The 12899-nt window shown below is 33.2% G+C and overlaps 2 protein-coding genes across 2 annotated transcripts in view; one reads left to right on the top strand and one right to left on the bottom strand.

The window, feature by feature from the left end:
- Positions 1–213, top strand: part of LOC145285935 (E3 ubiquitin-protein ligase PPP1R11-like) — a 162646-nt gene extending 162433 nt beyond the window's left edge. The window contains exon 5 of the mRNA XM_080134442.1: positions 72–213. Coding sequence (XP_079990568.1) covers positions 72–112 — 41 coding nt within the window. The 3' untranslated portion in view covers positions 113–213. The remainder of the gene's footprint in view (positions 1–71) is intronic.
- LOC145285934 (gamma-aminobutyric acid type B receptor subunit 1-like) overlaps positions 1–12899 on the bottom strand; it is a 408900-nt gene that overhangs the window by 47348 nt on the left and 348653 nt on the right. Inside the window, exon 11 of the mRNA XM_080134438.1 lies at positions 10358–10490. Coding sequence (XP_079990564.1) covers positions 10358–10490 — 133 coding nt within the window. The remainder of the gene's footprint in view (positions 1–10357; positions 10491–12899) is intronic.

Here is a 12899-nt window from a genome sequence, read left to right as displayed (position 1 = left end):
AAAAAGTCTCTGGAGGGTTAAAAAAATCTTTTTCATTTTACCATTAATAATTATTTTTTTCTCTATTTCAGATATTTTACAGATAATATTTTGGAAATTAATTATGGATTAATTATAGTACTGAACAACGTACACAAGTTGTGAAATTTTTTTACCAAAATCAGGGATCAATTGTTCCGACTTAAAGAACTTATCGACATTCCCCAAACTCGCCTAGGCTCGATTTTTTCTTTTGGGGATATCTTAAAGAAACACACCCTGCAAGAATTGAAGGAAAACATCAGGAACGAAATAAGAGCGTTAAATCGCAATCCAGAGATTCTGCAATCTGTCATGAATAATGTTTTGGAAAGAGCACAAATATACAAAGCTGGAAATGGATAAAATTTAAAAGACTTATTTTTCATAAATAAAGACTGTTTAAATTTTGCAATTTTAAAAAAGAAAATTTCGCAATGTCTTGGTTAGATTATGTTAAAATTACAGAAAGATATCATTAAAAGTAAAAAATCTAAGTTCAAAACACTTCAGTGCCTTTTTTGACGCACATACACACGTGTGTGTGTGTGTGTGTGTGTATGTGTGTGTGTGTGTTTACATGGTCACGACACTGGATATGCTAATGTTTCGGACAAATGGTCTATTAAAGCTAGAAGTCCTCATCAGGCGACTTAATAAATTGTTGCTTTTCACAGAAGAAACCACTCCTCAAAAAAAAAAAAAAAAAAAAAAATCTTGCTGTTCTTTTATTGATCACTTTTAATAACATTGTCAAATTCATTAGTTATCACCCTTGAATACTTTTAATATATATTTTAAAGGAATTAGAACAACAGTCTGAAGAGCAGAGTATATTTTAATGTATTAGTTAATTCATTAATACAATTAAAATAAAAGAAAAGAAAACAGTGCTCGTTGTAATGTAGATATATAATAAGCTCGATAGGCATATATATCCTAGAGCTATTTTAATATTGAGATGATTGATAAATTAAAAATCTGCTTCAAAATCAATTGTAATTCTAATTATAAATTATCAATCGTCTTACTCTCTCTCTATATATATATATTGAATAGTTACCTTTATCATATATAATTAATGCAACGTAGTGCATATGAGCGCGTGGGAAAGTATCAGCAGCAGCGAAGGATAGCTGGTTGTTAAGAGAGCAGCAGCAGCAGAAAAAAAGGCACGTATGCAAATTAAGAAGTGTACACAAGAAGAAAAAGGAAAACGGAGAAAAAATGCACCATGTGCTCGGGGCAGAAGAAAAGTGCGACGTCAAAGAAAATGGACATTTACAGTCGAGGACGAGAATAGGCCGGCTGTGGCCGGCATGCGGTTGGAGAAACAAGAGACTTTTAAGTAGTTTGGAGATAGGAAAGAAATGAGGGAAACAAAGTCGGCGTCGAAGAAAATGGACGTGTTAAGTGAGGACAAGAATGGGCTGGCTGGGCCCTGTTATACGGTCTGAAGGAAGAGAAATGCGTGTAAGTCTAAAATGAACATGTAGCCGCGAGAGACCTTTTAAATGGCACCGAAAGTAACGGTAGAAATGGTAATAAATGCTTGTGTTAAAAAAAGAGAAAAATGCTGAACCGGATTTTATTTATCTATTTCCAGTTATATTTTATGGATTACTAAAGCCAAGTGTAACGGCCACGTTACATTAATTCGAGGAAATAAATAATGTAAGCTGGGGCAACTCTGCCCACCCTGTGTGACTTTGAGCCATTAAGAAAAAGAAAAATAAGAATGCGTAAATAATGTATGATCTTTGCATTTTAAATATAATTTCCAGATCCTATACGATTTCATAATTTTATATTATTGTTGATATTTTTTTATTTTTTTAATGGCTCAAAGTCACCCCGGATAGCGAGAGTCACCACAGCTTATGGTATGTGACTTAAGAAGAATCAAAGACGGTATCTTCTGGGGAAACAAAGCCCTAAACAATTGCCGGAGTGAAGAGACGTAACCATTTATATAATGTATTGCCGACTACTGCTAGTACGATGCTTTAATGATATGTGAAAAAAAGAAAGAAACTGTAGAATTTCAGCTAGTTGGAAAACAAGTTGTATATAATGATAAGGATGATAGACAGCCATTGTTGATGTGCTCTAGAAGGAGAGGGTAAAGCTGCTGCTGATGCTGGCTGTGTTTGTTATAGTAAAAATGCGTTTCCATCCGTTCTGGATTCGAGGAGAAAGGGCTGCTACTTCATGTTGTTATCACAATGATAAGGCGCTTTGATGCCTCGCAAGCATTTGTATTGTTGGTGGAGACAGAGAGGACGACATCCGCTGGGGAAACGAAGCCCTAAATGATCGCCTGAGTGAAAAAATGCATTCATTATGTATTGTTGACTGCTGCTCGTACAATGCTTTGATGAAATCTGATTGGTCGCCTCGAATGAAGATATGTGCAGAAAGTAAGAGACTGTTGGTTTTTGTCATACAGGCTGAAGTAATCAAGGATTAAATATCTGGTTTTGTTAGGAGTACTGAGTCATAAATAGAGTCAAACTCGGATATCTGTATGGAATTTCGAACGGAGCTCTTTCTTTAATCAACAAGAATAGCATGCTCTCGTTCGTTCAGCCGTGACTGAGTCAAAGTTTTAAGTATTTCGTAATCGTATTCTTAGTATCGCCCGCACTAAGGATTGAACTTTTACTCTCCAGAAGAATGTCACACAAAACTGAATTTTACTTAGTACTTTATACGTTAAACCATTTTACAAACAATTCAAGCATTCAAGGATTCAAGCATGAATTTTTGGAGCCTTTATAAATTTATAGTGTTACTAGCAGTTCAGCCCGGCTTTGCTCGGGCCTTATGTACTGTTCATAACTTTATGTGCAGACGTATATATATATATATATATATATATATATATATATATATATATATATATATATATATATATATTAAAAAGTTTGACTCATGTCCAGGTAACCTACATCTAAAATTTCATGTGTTTAGACCCAAAATTGGTGGAAGAGTTTGGATGAGTCTGCAAAACTCAACTCTTTCAACTTTGACCTCTTGGGAGCCAAATTTTCGCACAAAAACTGATTAAAATGCTTGCTACATGTCTGAATGCCCGTTATGTAAAATTTCAAATTTTTTTACCCAAAATTGGCTGAATAGTTTGGTATACACCGCAAAAGTCAAATATTTTGAACTTTGACCCTTTGCCAGACAAATTTTCGACCAAAAACCGATTAAAAAACTTGCCCTATGTCTGAATACACTTTATGTAAAATTTCAAATTTTTAGACCAAAAATTGGCTGAGTAATTCGGTAAAGACCGCAGAGGTCAAATTTTTAAAACTTTGACCCCAATTTTAACCCCTTAGAATTTATTGTTTTGGGCTCAAATCAAATTATAAAGTTAGATCCATGTCCAAGGAACCTATATCTAAAATTTCAAGTGTTTAGACCCAAAATTGGCGGAGGAGGGTGGCATTCTTAAACGTCAAATCGTAAGACTTTCACCCCTTAACAGCCAAATTTCTGGCTGAAAACCGATTAAAAATTTTTTCCCAAATCTCAATATCCCTTCGTCAATTTTCAGTCTAGAAACTCGAGATTTGACATGAGTTATTTGGTAGGGAAACATAGACAGATATACACACAAACAGACATTTTCATTTTTATAGATATATATAGATTAGCAGTTTAGCCTGGCTTTGCTTTGGCCCTATGTACTGTTCATAACTTGCCCTATGCTGAATGCACTTTATGTAAGATTTAAAATGTTTAGACCAAAAATTGTTTGAGTAATTTCGTAAAGACCGCAAATTTGGATCCCTTAACATTTATTATTTTAACCCCAAATTAAAATAAAAAGTTTTACCCATGTCCAAGTTACCTACATCTAAAATTTCAAGTGTTTAGACCCGAAATTGGCAGAAAAATTTGGTAGAATCTGCAAAGGTCAACTTTTTCAACTTTGACCTTTTGGTAGCCAAATTTTCGCCCCCAAACTGATTAAAATGCTTGCTGAATGTCTGAATACCCGTTATGTATAAATTTCAAATGTTTAGACCCAAAATTGGCTGAGTAGTTTGCTAGACACTGCAAACGTCAAATCTTTTGAACTTTGACCCCTTGATAGCTCAAATTTTTTACCCAACCCGATTAAAAAGCTTACCCTATCTTTGAATACATTTTATATAAAATTTCAAATCTTTAGATCAGAAATTGGCTGAGTAATTTGGTAGAGACCGCAAATTTCAATTTTTTAAAACTTTGACCCCAATTTTAAACCCTTAACATTTATCTTTATATTTACCCATATCCAAGTTGCCTACATCTAAAATTTCAAGTGTTCAGACCCAAAATTGGCTGAGGGGTTTGGTAGAGTTTTCAAAGGTCAAAATGTGGAACTTTGACCCATTGACGACCAAATTCTTGGTCGAAAACAGATTAAAAAGATTTTCCCAAATCTCAATGGCCCTTGTGTCAAATCTCAAGTCTCTAGATTGCAAATTGACAGAGTTATTTGGTAGGGAAATGTACACACACAAATTTTCATTTTTATAGGTATATACATAACTTATCATTATCGACCACTACTTATTATTACATATTACTCTCTCTCTCTCTCTCTCTCTCACACACACACATACATAATATTCCCTATCTTGGGTTGAGCATATTGTAAAGTTATACACAAACTGCCATTAGCATATTAAGCGATGCTCTTTGTGTAAATAAATCGAGCTTAGGCATTTGGACGATGTCAAAACACCGTTAATTTACTACCTGCACAGCAGCAGCAGCTGAATAGCATAATGGTAAGAAGCCCTGACTGTCATTTTGGCGGTTGGGTTTTGATCCTGGCTGGAGGTAGTTGCCTGTTTAGCCACACTGATAAGCTGTGATACAGCGAAATAATACTGTATTTAGATATCTCTCTCTCTCTTTATATATATATATATATATATATATATATATATATATATATATATATATATATATTATAATATAAAGCTGAATGTCTGTATGTGTGTGTGTCTGGTCACGAATAGGCTCCTATATGGTTGACTATTTAAAAAAAACTGATTACATATAATGATAGAAGATGTATCGAGACACAGGAATGGGTATGTTTGATCTGGCAGAACGGTGGTTCATTAAAATTGTGGGGTTCGCGCCTGGTTCACAAAGTATGGAAATAAAAAATTTAAAAATTAAAAAAAAACGTTTACAAGTGTTTTTGATACGGATGTACATAATAATACTTTGATAAGTATGTTTTAACTTAAATAGGGATGGTATAATTAAATTGTGGGGTCTGCGTTCGCGCCTGACCTCCATAGAATGGAAATAGGCACAGACTTTAATAAAGATTTTTCATATCTATCTGCGTAAGTATACTTTGATAATTATGTTTCAGTTTGAAGAAATATGGTATAATAAAATTATGGGGGGTTCGTTCGCACCTGACCTCCATAGAATGGAAATATGTCACAAAGTTTAACAAGGTTTTTTTTTTATATAGATCCACAGAATATTGTGATAAGTGTTTCAGTGTGAACAGGTATGGTATAATAAATTATGGGGTTTATCTATTCTATTTTTACTTTCATCATATTTTGCTTTGGTTTTGATATCCCCAAATTCGAAACTATCTCTTTACAACCCTTCCTTTTCATAAGCTATCATACTTTCATAAATCAGAGTCCATTTTCTGTAGGTTGTTTTTGAACCCAGTCAACGACGGGTACTTTTGCTAGTATATATATATATATATATATATATATATATATATATATATATATTAAATAATTATTCACGCCTTTACCTCCGCGTCACCAAACAATGTCATGAGAATGAAGGGAATTAATAACTAATAAACGCTCAATTCGGGTGCGACATTAGACAATCCAGAGTGTTCAAACTACTGAACGTTGCCTTAACGGTAGTTGACTGCCTCTTAGTTTATACTTCGCAAACAGTATTCTTAAAAGGGCTTGATAATTATAATTATTCGTTTATACTTATAGACACTAGTTTTTCATGCTTACGTAATCATCAGGCCACCAAACACGATAATAAAGGGAATTAATAACTAATAAACGCTCAATTCAAGCGCGACAATAGACAATCCTGAGTGTTCAAACGACGAAAGTCGTGAACGTTGCATTAACGGTAGTTGGTTGCCTGTTAATTTATACTTCTCAGACAGTGCCCATCCTTAAGTATTCTTAAAGGGACTTAAAGTATGAAATGTCTGATTTAACACTGACATTTTTTTTACAATATCATAAATAAAAAGCGAAAGGTTTCATCACGATTTACACCAAAGGCGTCTATACGTTTCTACCATCTTATTGGTAGCTAATTTATGTCAGTAAAAAAAAAATAGATAAAGATCACTGAAGGCTGTTTTTGTCCGTTTTTCAAGTGTAAAGGTTTTTCCTTGTAAAAAGTTGGAAAAAAAAAGAGAGAGAGAAAAGACATTGTTTTGTTAATCATTCTGGCTTCACTCGACCATTCATTGGCCCGTTGGGTGTTGTCTGCATATCCTTCTGAGATCGTTAATTCTCATTGTGTCATAAAATATATAATATAATATAATATATACTTATACTCCTATAAATTCGTTTTTCTTTTGTGTGTATTGATATTCATATTAAAAACCCTCTTTTCCATTTATTTAAAAAGAAAATACAATTTACTTATATATGGATTGTGGAATTGCATTCACTAGCAAAAGATCTAGCTAATTGGCATATTCTTTTAAACATTCATTTTAATTAATTCCCTATTAGTTGCTTCGGTTTTCTAATCGGATAATCATCTTTAGTTAACTATTACGTGTAATTATATTCATGCAGATATTCTACATGATTTATACTTGCATAATATTTGCGTAAAAGTTTATAGTAAACACAAAATTGTTTCCATATATATTTATGTATACGTATATATTTTTGTTTAACAAAATTTGCCAACCAAACTCCTCCTAGAGCTTTTGGTCTACATGCATGAAATTTCATATATAAGGTATTTGAATCCATGCAAAACTTTATATTTGGGGTTAGCCCGGAAAAATCGGTGCAAAAGTGTGAAAATTAAAAAAAAATGAAATTTATCAGGTGAAGGTCGAACGCTTGCATTACGAATGCTTAAAGTAGTAGCTATTGGTTCATGTTTTAATTTTTAGCCTTGAAGTAAACATGTTTTCATAGCCTAGTCATTGACGGCAGAGGCAAAATAAATCGTAAGCTGAACGTTTTGGTTTCGATTCTCGATGGTGGCGCATGAGTCTTTTTTTATTCTTTTTAAATCATTACTATATATTGCATCCAATCTATCTATCTATCTATCTATCTATCTATAAAAGTGAAAATGTCTGTCTGTCGTTTCTGTATTGTAGTTAAGGAAGACTATTATACAGAACGGCATTAATTTACATATTCACACTTTTTAATATATACATATGCACATAACCTTATGACCAGCACATATGGCCCGAGCAAAGCCGGGCGGAACTGCTAGTATATATATATGTATATAATTCTCAGTGTTATGTTCTGTTATTTTTCAGTTCATTTGCTTTTTTCAAACGTGCGACACACCGAGTTATTTCATGACGATTACTGATCACGAATCTATCTAACGTGTCATAGTTGTCATGCATTTCTCGACTAAGACACAATATTTTTTTTTACTAATGCGATACGCGATTCCGGGATAAACTCTAATTAGAATTCCCGTTCGGAAGACATCGCTGTAACATGAGTGTGATGGTCCGAAGGTTATTTCTTCCACCTAAAAAAATTTAATAAAAAAAATTTGAGTAAAATCACTGAAGGATGTTTTTGCTTGTTCTTCGGATGTAGAGGTTGTAAAAAGTTGCCTAATGCTTGGAAAAATGGTAATAAGTTGGCGCTAAATATTGTGAATAAGGTGGATGAGTGAGTATTGTTAAATTCCATTGCTGTATTCTAAGTAATGTCCTTCACTGCTGCTTTCAGTTCATCATTATCAATCTTGGCTGTAGGCATCCCAAGGAGTTGATTTTCAAGACTGAAATCACCAGACTGAAAACTCAAATCATCAGCGCACAGTCAATAAAATCACTGAAGGATGAATTTGCCAATTCTTCAAAGGTTTTTTCTTGTAAACAGTTGCTTGTTGGAAAAATGGTAATTAGTTGGGATTAAGTATTGTAATTAGATATGCATTAATTTGCATATCAATGAATTGTCAATTCTAAAAGACATTATATTATTATGGTTGGCATGAAAGAGAGGAAACGTGATGAAAAGACATGCGCATGATGGAAATATATTTTCTATGTATTTTTTATATCCTAATTTAACCAGAAATCTAGTGAAAAAGGCGAATGAGAGAGTATTTCGAAGTTTCATTGCTGAATTTTTGGACAACATTTTAGGTGCAAAATTAATGTTTCTTATATTATATATATATATATATATATATATATATATATATATATATATATATAAAGTTAAAAGTATTCAGGAGGGGAAAAACGTAAATTTAACGAGGTTTTTAAGAGTGTTCAATAATAAAAAAAGCCAGATGAATTTTTATTGATACAGACAAATTTGCGTAGTCGATACACTGGACATGCTAATGTTTCGGACAAGTGGTCGGTCAATATTTTTTAAGAACCGGACTCCTTTAGTGGATGACAAACTTTATTAAGTCGCCTGACGAACACTTGTGGTTTTGACTAACCACTTGTCTGGAGCATTAGCATGTCCAGTGTAGCGACTATGTAAATTTGTCTGTATCAATATATATATATATATATATATATATGTGTATATATATATATATATATACTAGCAAAAGTACCCGTCGTTGACTGGGTTCAAAAACAGCCTACAGAAAATGGACTGATTTATGAAAGTATGATAGCTTATGAAAAGGAAGGGTTGTAAAGAGATAGCTTCGAATGGGGTGGGGGTATCAAAACCAAAGCAAAATATGATGAAAGTAAAAATAAAATAGATAAACCCCATAATTTATTACACCTTACCTGTTCACACTAAAACACTTATCACAATATTCTGTGGATTTATATTAAAAAACTTTGTTAAACTTTGTGACATATTTCCATTCTATGGAGCTCAGGTGCGAACGAACACCCCATAATTTTATTATACCATATTTCTTCAAACTGAAACATAATTATCAAAGTATACTTACGCAGATAGATATGAAAAGTTTTTATTAAAGTTTGTGCCTATTTCCATTCTATGGAGGCCAGGCGCGAACCCAGACCCCACAATTTAATTATACCATCCCTATTTAAGTTAAAACATACTTATCAAAGTATTATTATGTACATCTATATCAAAAACACCTGTAAGCGTTTTTTTTTAAATTTTTAAATTTTTTATTTCCATACTTTGTGGACTAGGCGCATATGCAGACCCACAATTTTAATGAATCATCATTATGCCAGATCAAACATACCCATTCCTGTGTCTCGATACATCTTCTATCATTATATGTGATCAGCTAGTCCACATTACATGATCACTGGTATTCAACAATACAGTGGGTATCCATAGTCTGTCAAGAATGAAGGAAGCCTTTTTTATGTATGTATGTATGTATGTATGTATGTATGTATGTATGTATGCCTAAAACTTTCGATAGAGGCGACAAATTCCCACGAGATCAGTATCGTTTTAAAGGCCAACCTTTCGGATGACAAATATCGAAAAATTGGCTAAAAATATTAATTCCTTTACCCTCGATTGGGTACTTTTCTACAGGAAGGGGTCGCTTTTTTCGCCGATATTTTCGAAAGTCATCTCCTCTTTTCGATCGACTAGCCTTAATTTAAACATTCGTCATTTCCGGTTTGGCGATGGAGGCAACAGCAAAGAGGTTACTGTTTTTCACGTTCTTTTCCTCCTTCGTAGTATGGGTTCGAGCCTTTCTGCCTACTACCACTTTTTTCTTTTTTTAATTTTTTTTTTTTTTTGTTCAGCACACACCTCCAAACACCCGGACAACGCCGGGCACCCAGACTAGCAAATAAATAAAGGAAACAATAATCACGTATGAAAATTTTATTTTTATGAGCAAGGAAGCGGAGGCTTACTCTTATTAAGAGATAATCTTTGTAATATTGAGAGAGAGAGAGAGAGAGAGAGAGAGAGAGAGAGAGAGAGAGAGAGAGAGAGAGAGAGAGAGAGAGAGAGAGAGAGAGTGTGGAGAGAGCATAAATTAAGCTTGAAAGTTTTAAATATAGAGAATGGGAATTAAATTGTAAAATGGTAGTGAATGGGCGAATGTTTATTTGTTTTTGAGACAAAAGCGAGGGTGAAAGAAAGAGAGACTGGTTTACCTGGCAAACCACTGGGTAGACATCTTTTGAGATATACTGTCCATCCATTCCAATTAAAAAGATGCTGAATAAACACATCTGACAACCAACCACCATGACGTTGTTTACACCTGCGTGAGAGTAAACGATTGATCTGAAAAGAAAAAAAAATATTTATTTCAACTAATTTCCTTTCCTTAAGATTCATCATTTTAATGATGTCAACATGTTCAGTATTGCTTTGCTTTTTTGAATATTTGTCGTCTAATTAGAAAAATAAATAATAAAAAAATAACAGCCAACATAAACATGATTTCTCGTATCTTTCGCGCAAACCACTTCTCTTCGTCCTCTCGCCTTCGGCCTTTTTAATAATGTCTTTGTAAGGCCGCTAATTCATTAATATGCAAATTAATGCATTTCAAACTTCAATATCAAAACCTAATCTTGTGTTTCAAGTCTCACATTAGCAACATTTATTTATCAAAGGTCCAAAAAAGCTCTCTATCCTAACAGGTCCCGCACTATTAACCAAACCCCAACTTGTGTCCCATCGCCAAAATGTTGCATCCCTATGCCTGTTTTACAAATATTTTAATGGAATGTGCTCCTATGACTCAGACCCTAATAGTCACACGACCCCATAATCCATAAAGATAATCTTGCATAAATCCATGCACAGACACAACAATCACTCACTACTCTCCTAGACACAGCTAGTCCACATTACATGACAACACTAATTAAAAAAAAAATCCGTTTCAAATTGTATTTTAATTGCTCAATTTCACGACGACGACTCTTTTAATGAAATCCAACCGAATCGTATGCTATGTTCTTCATTTTACAACATGGACCATTTTCATAAAATCCAACAGAATCGTATTTTAAATTCTTCATTTAATAGCGACGACTTTTTTTTATAAAAGCAAAAAAAAAAAAAAAAAAAAAAAAATCATGCCCAAGGCTTCCACACTCAACTAGCACTTACTACACGGCTAGACATGAATAACACTCACTACACAGCTAGACTTTTTCATAAAAGCAACGAAAAAAAATCAACAAAAACAAACAAAAAAACAACAGCAAAAAACAAAGCAAAAAGCAAACAAACCAAAGCGCCCCCTAGAGACAAAGAGCAGAATGTTTTCAGTAAATTACAGCATTCACAAGAACAACCATGCACATCCTCTCATTTATTAGAACAGATTTTATGAAGTGTTGATTTCTTAGCAGAGTTTTAATATGTTAAGGAAAAAAAAGATTTTCTTCTTAAAATCATTATTTATTTATGATAGCTGTCTTATTAGAAATATCCTTTTAAAGGAGACTTTTGGTGAGTATTAAAAAATAGTTCAGTTCTGAATTTTTTAGATGAGGTATGGATGTTTGTACTATTTTCATCGTTCGGACAATTATTCTCCCCTTGGGTGTTATTGGTACAACGTTTCGGTCGTTGAAACCTACGACCTTCGGGCAGGTGTAAACTCCATATTTTTTTAACTAAGGAAAAGGGGTTAGCTCTGTATTGTAAGCTGAAAAAAAAAAACAGAATTTATACCCGACGAAGGTCGTAGGTTTCAACGACCGAAACCTTGTGCCAATAACACCTAAGATGAGAATAATTGTCCGAACAATCAAAACAATCTAAAAAAAATATAGTTGTTTGGAATTTTGATCGTGAGATGCACTACTAGATATGAAAGAGATAATTTTCTTTTGCAGTTTGTAATATGATAATAATGATAATAATAATGTAATAAGAAGGCTATCAAATCAAATACCCCCCCCCCCAAAAAAAAATTCAATATCTAAATAATCATTTTCTTTTTTTTCATATTGGCCGGTGACTTGTGATAATTAATTTTTGGAATCTGAATGATACTTGCGTGTCTGAAGAAATGGAAAAATCATTTTTTGGAGTAAATAAATATTGATTAAGTAGATGATTATTAAGAAGATCTAGTTGATTGAAAATGATTGAAAAATAATTTAATAATGTCAAAGTGCAATCATCCGGATGAAAACAAGACCGGCTCCACTCCTAAGATGCGTCCATTTAATATGTTCTTAAGATGCGTCTATTTAGTCTGTGTCAGCTTAGCAATGAAAAATGTCGTTTCAAACTAAAGCATGATAGACTGATGGAAATGTTGTGGTGCCTGAATCGCGAAGTGATTCAAACAAATGCTAAAAAACAAATGGCTCGTATAGCTTACAGTCTTTCTTTTTTTCACTTCGTTTGGATTCGCTTTTTTTGTCACTTTTAAATGCAACTATATCTAAGATAGACTTGATTGCTTTATCAGTTTTGTCACTTCCACTGATCTGTCTTTTTTGAAATCCAAACTATTAGGTTGGTACAAAAGCTTTTGTCAATTTAAAGTTTTGCCTTGAAAAATAAAAACTGTGCGACGAATCTGATGTGCTGAATCCAAAAATCTCATTGGTTTTGCTCAATCAAGTCAATTTTTTGAGTTATGGCCACATATCATTTTTTACATTTTTGTTCAAATGTATGCATATGTGGAGCATTTTACAAGAAGGTGGTGAGAATGAAATG

This window comes from Euprymna scolopes, chromosome 10 (genome assembly GCF_053919585.1).
Source record: "Euprymna scolopes isolate OS-2025 chromosome 10, ASM5391958v1, whole genome shotgun sequence".
Lineage (NCBI taxonomy): Eukaryota > Metazoa > Mollusca > Cephalopoda > Sepiida > Sepiolidae > Euprymna > Euprymna scolopes.
Note: the sequence above shows the minus strand (reverse complement) of the source record. Positions and strands in the feature narration are given on the sequence as shown.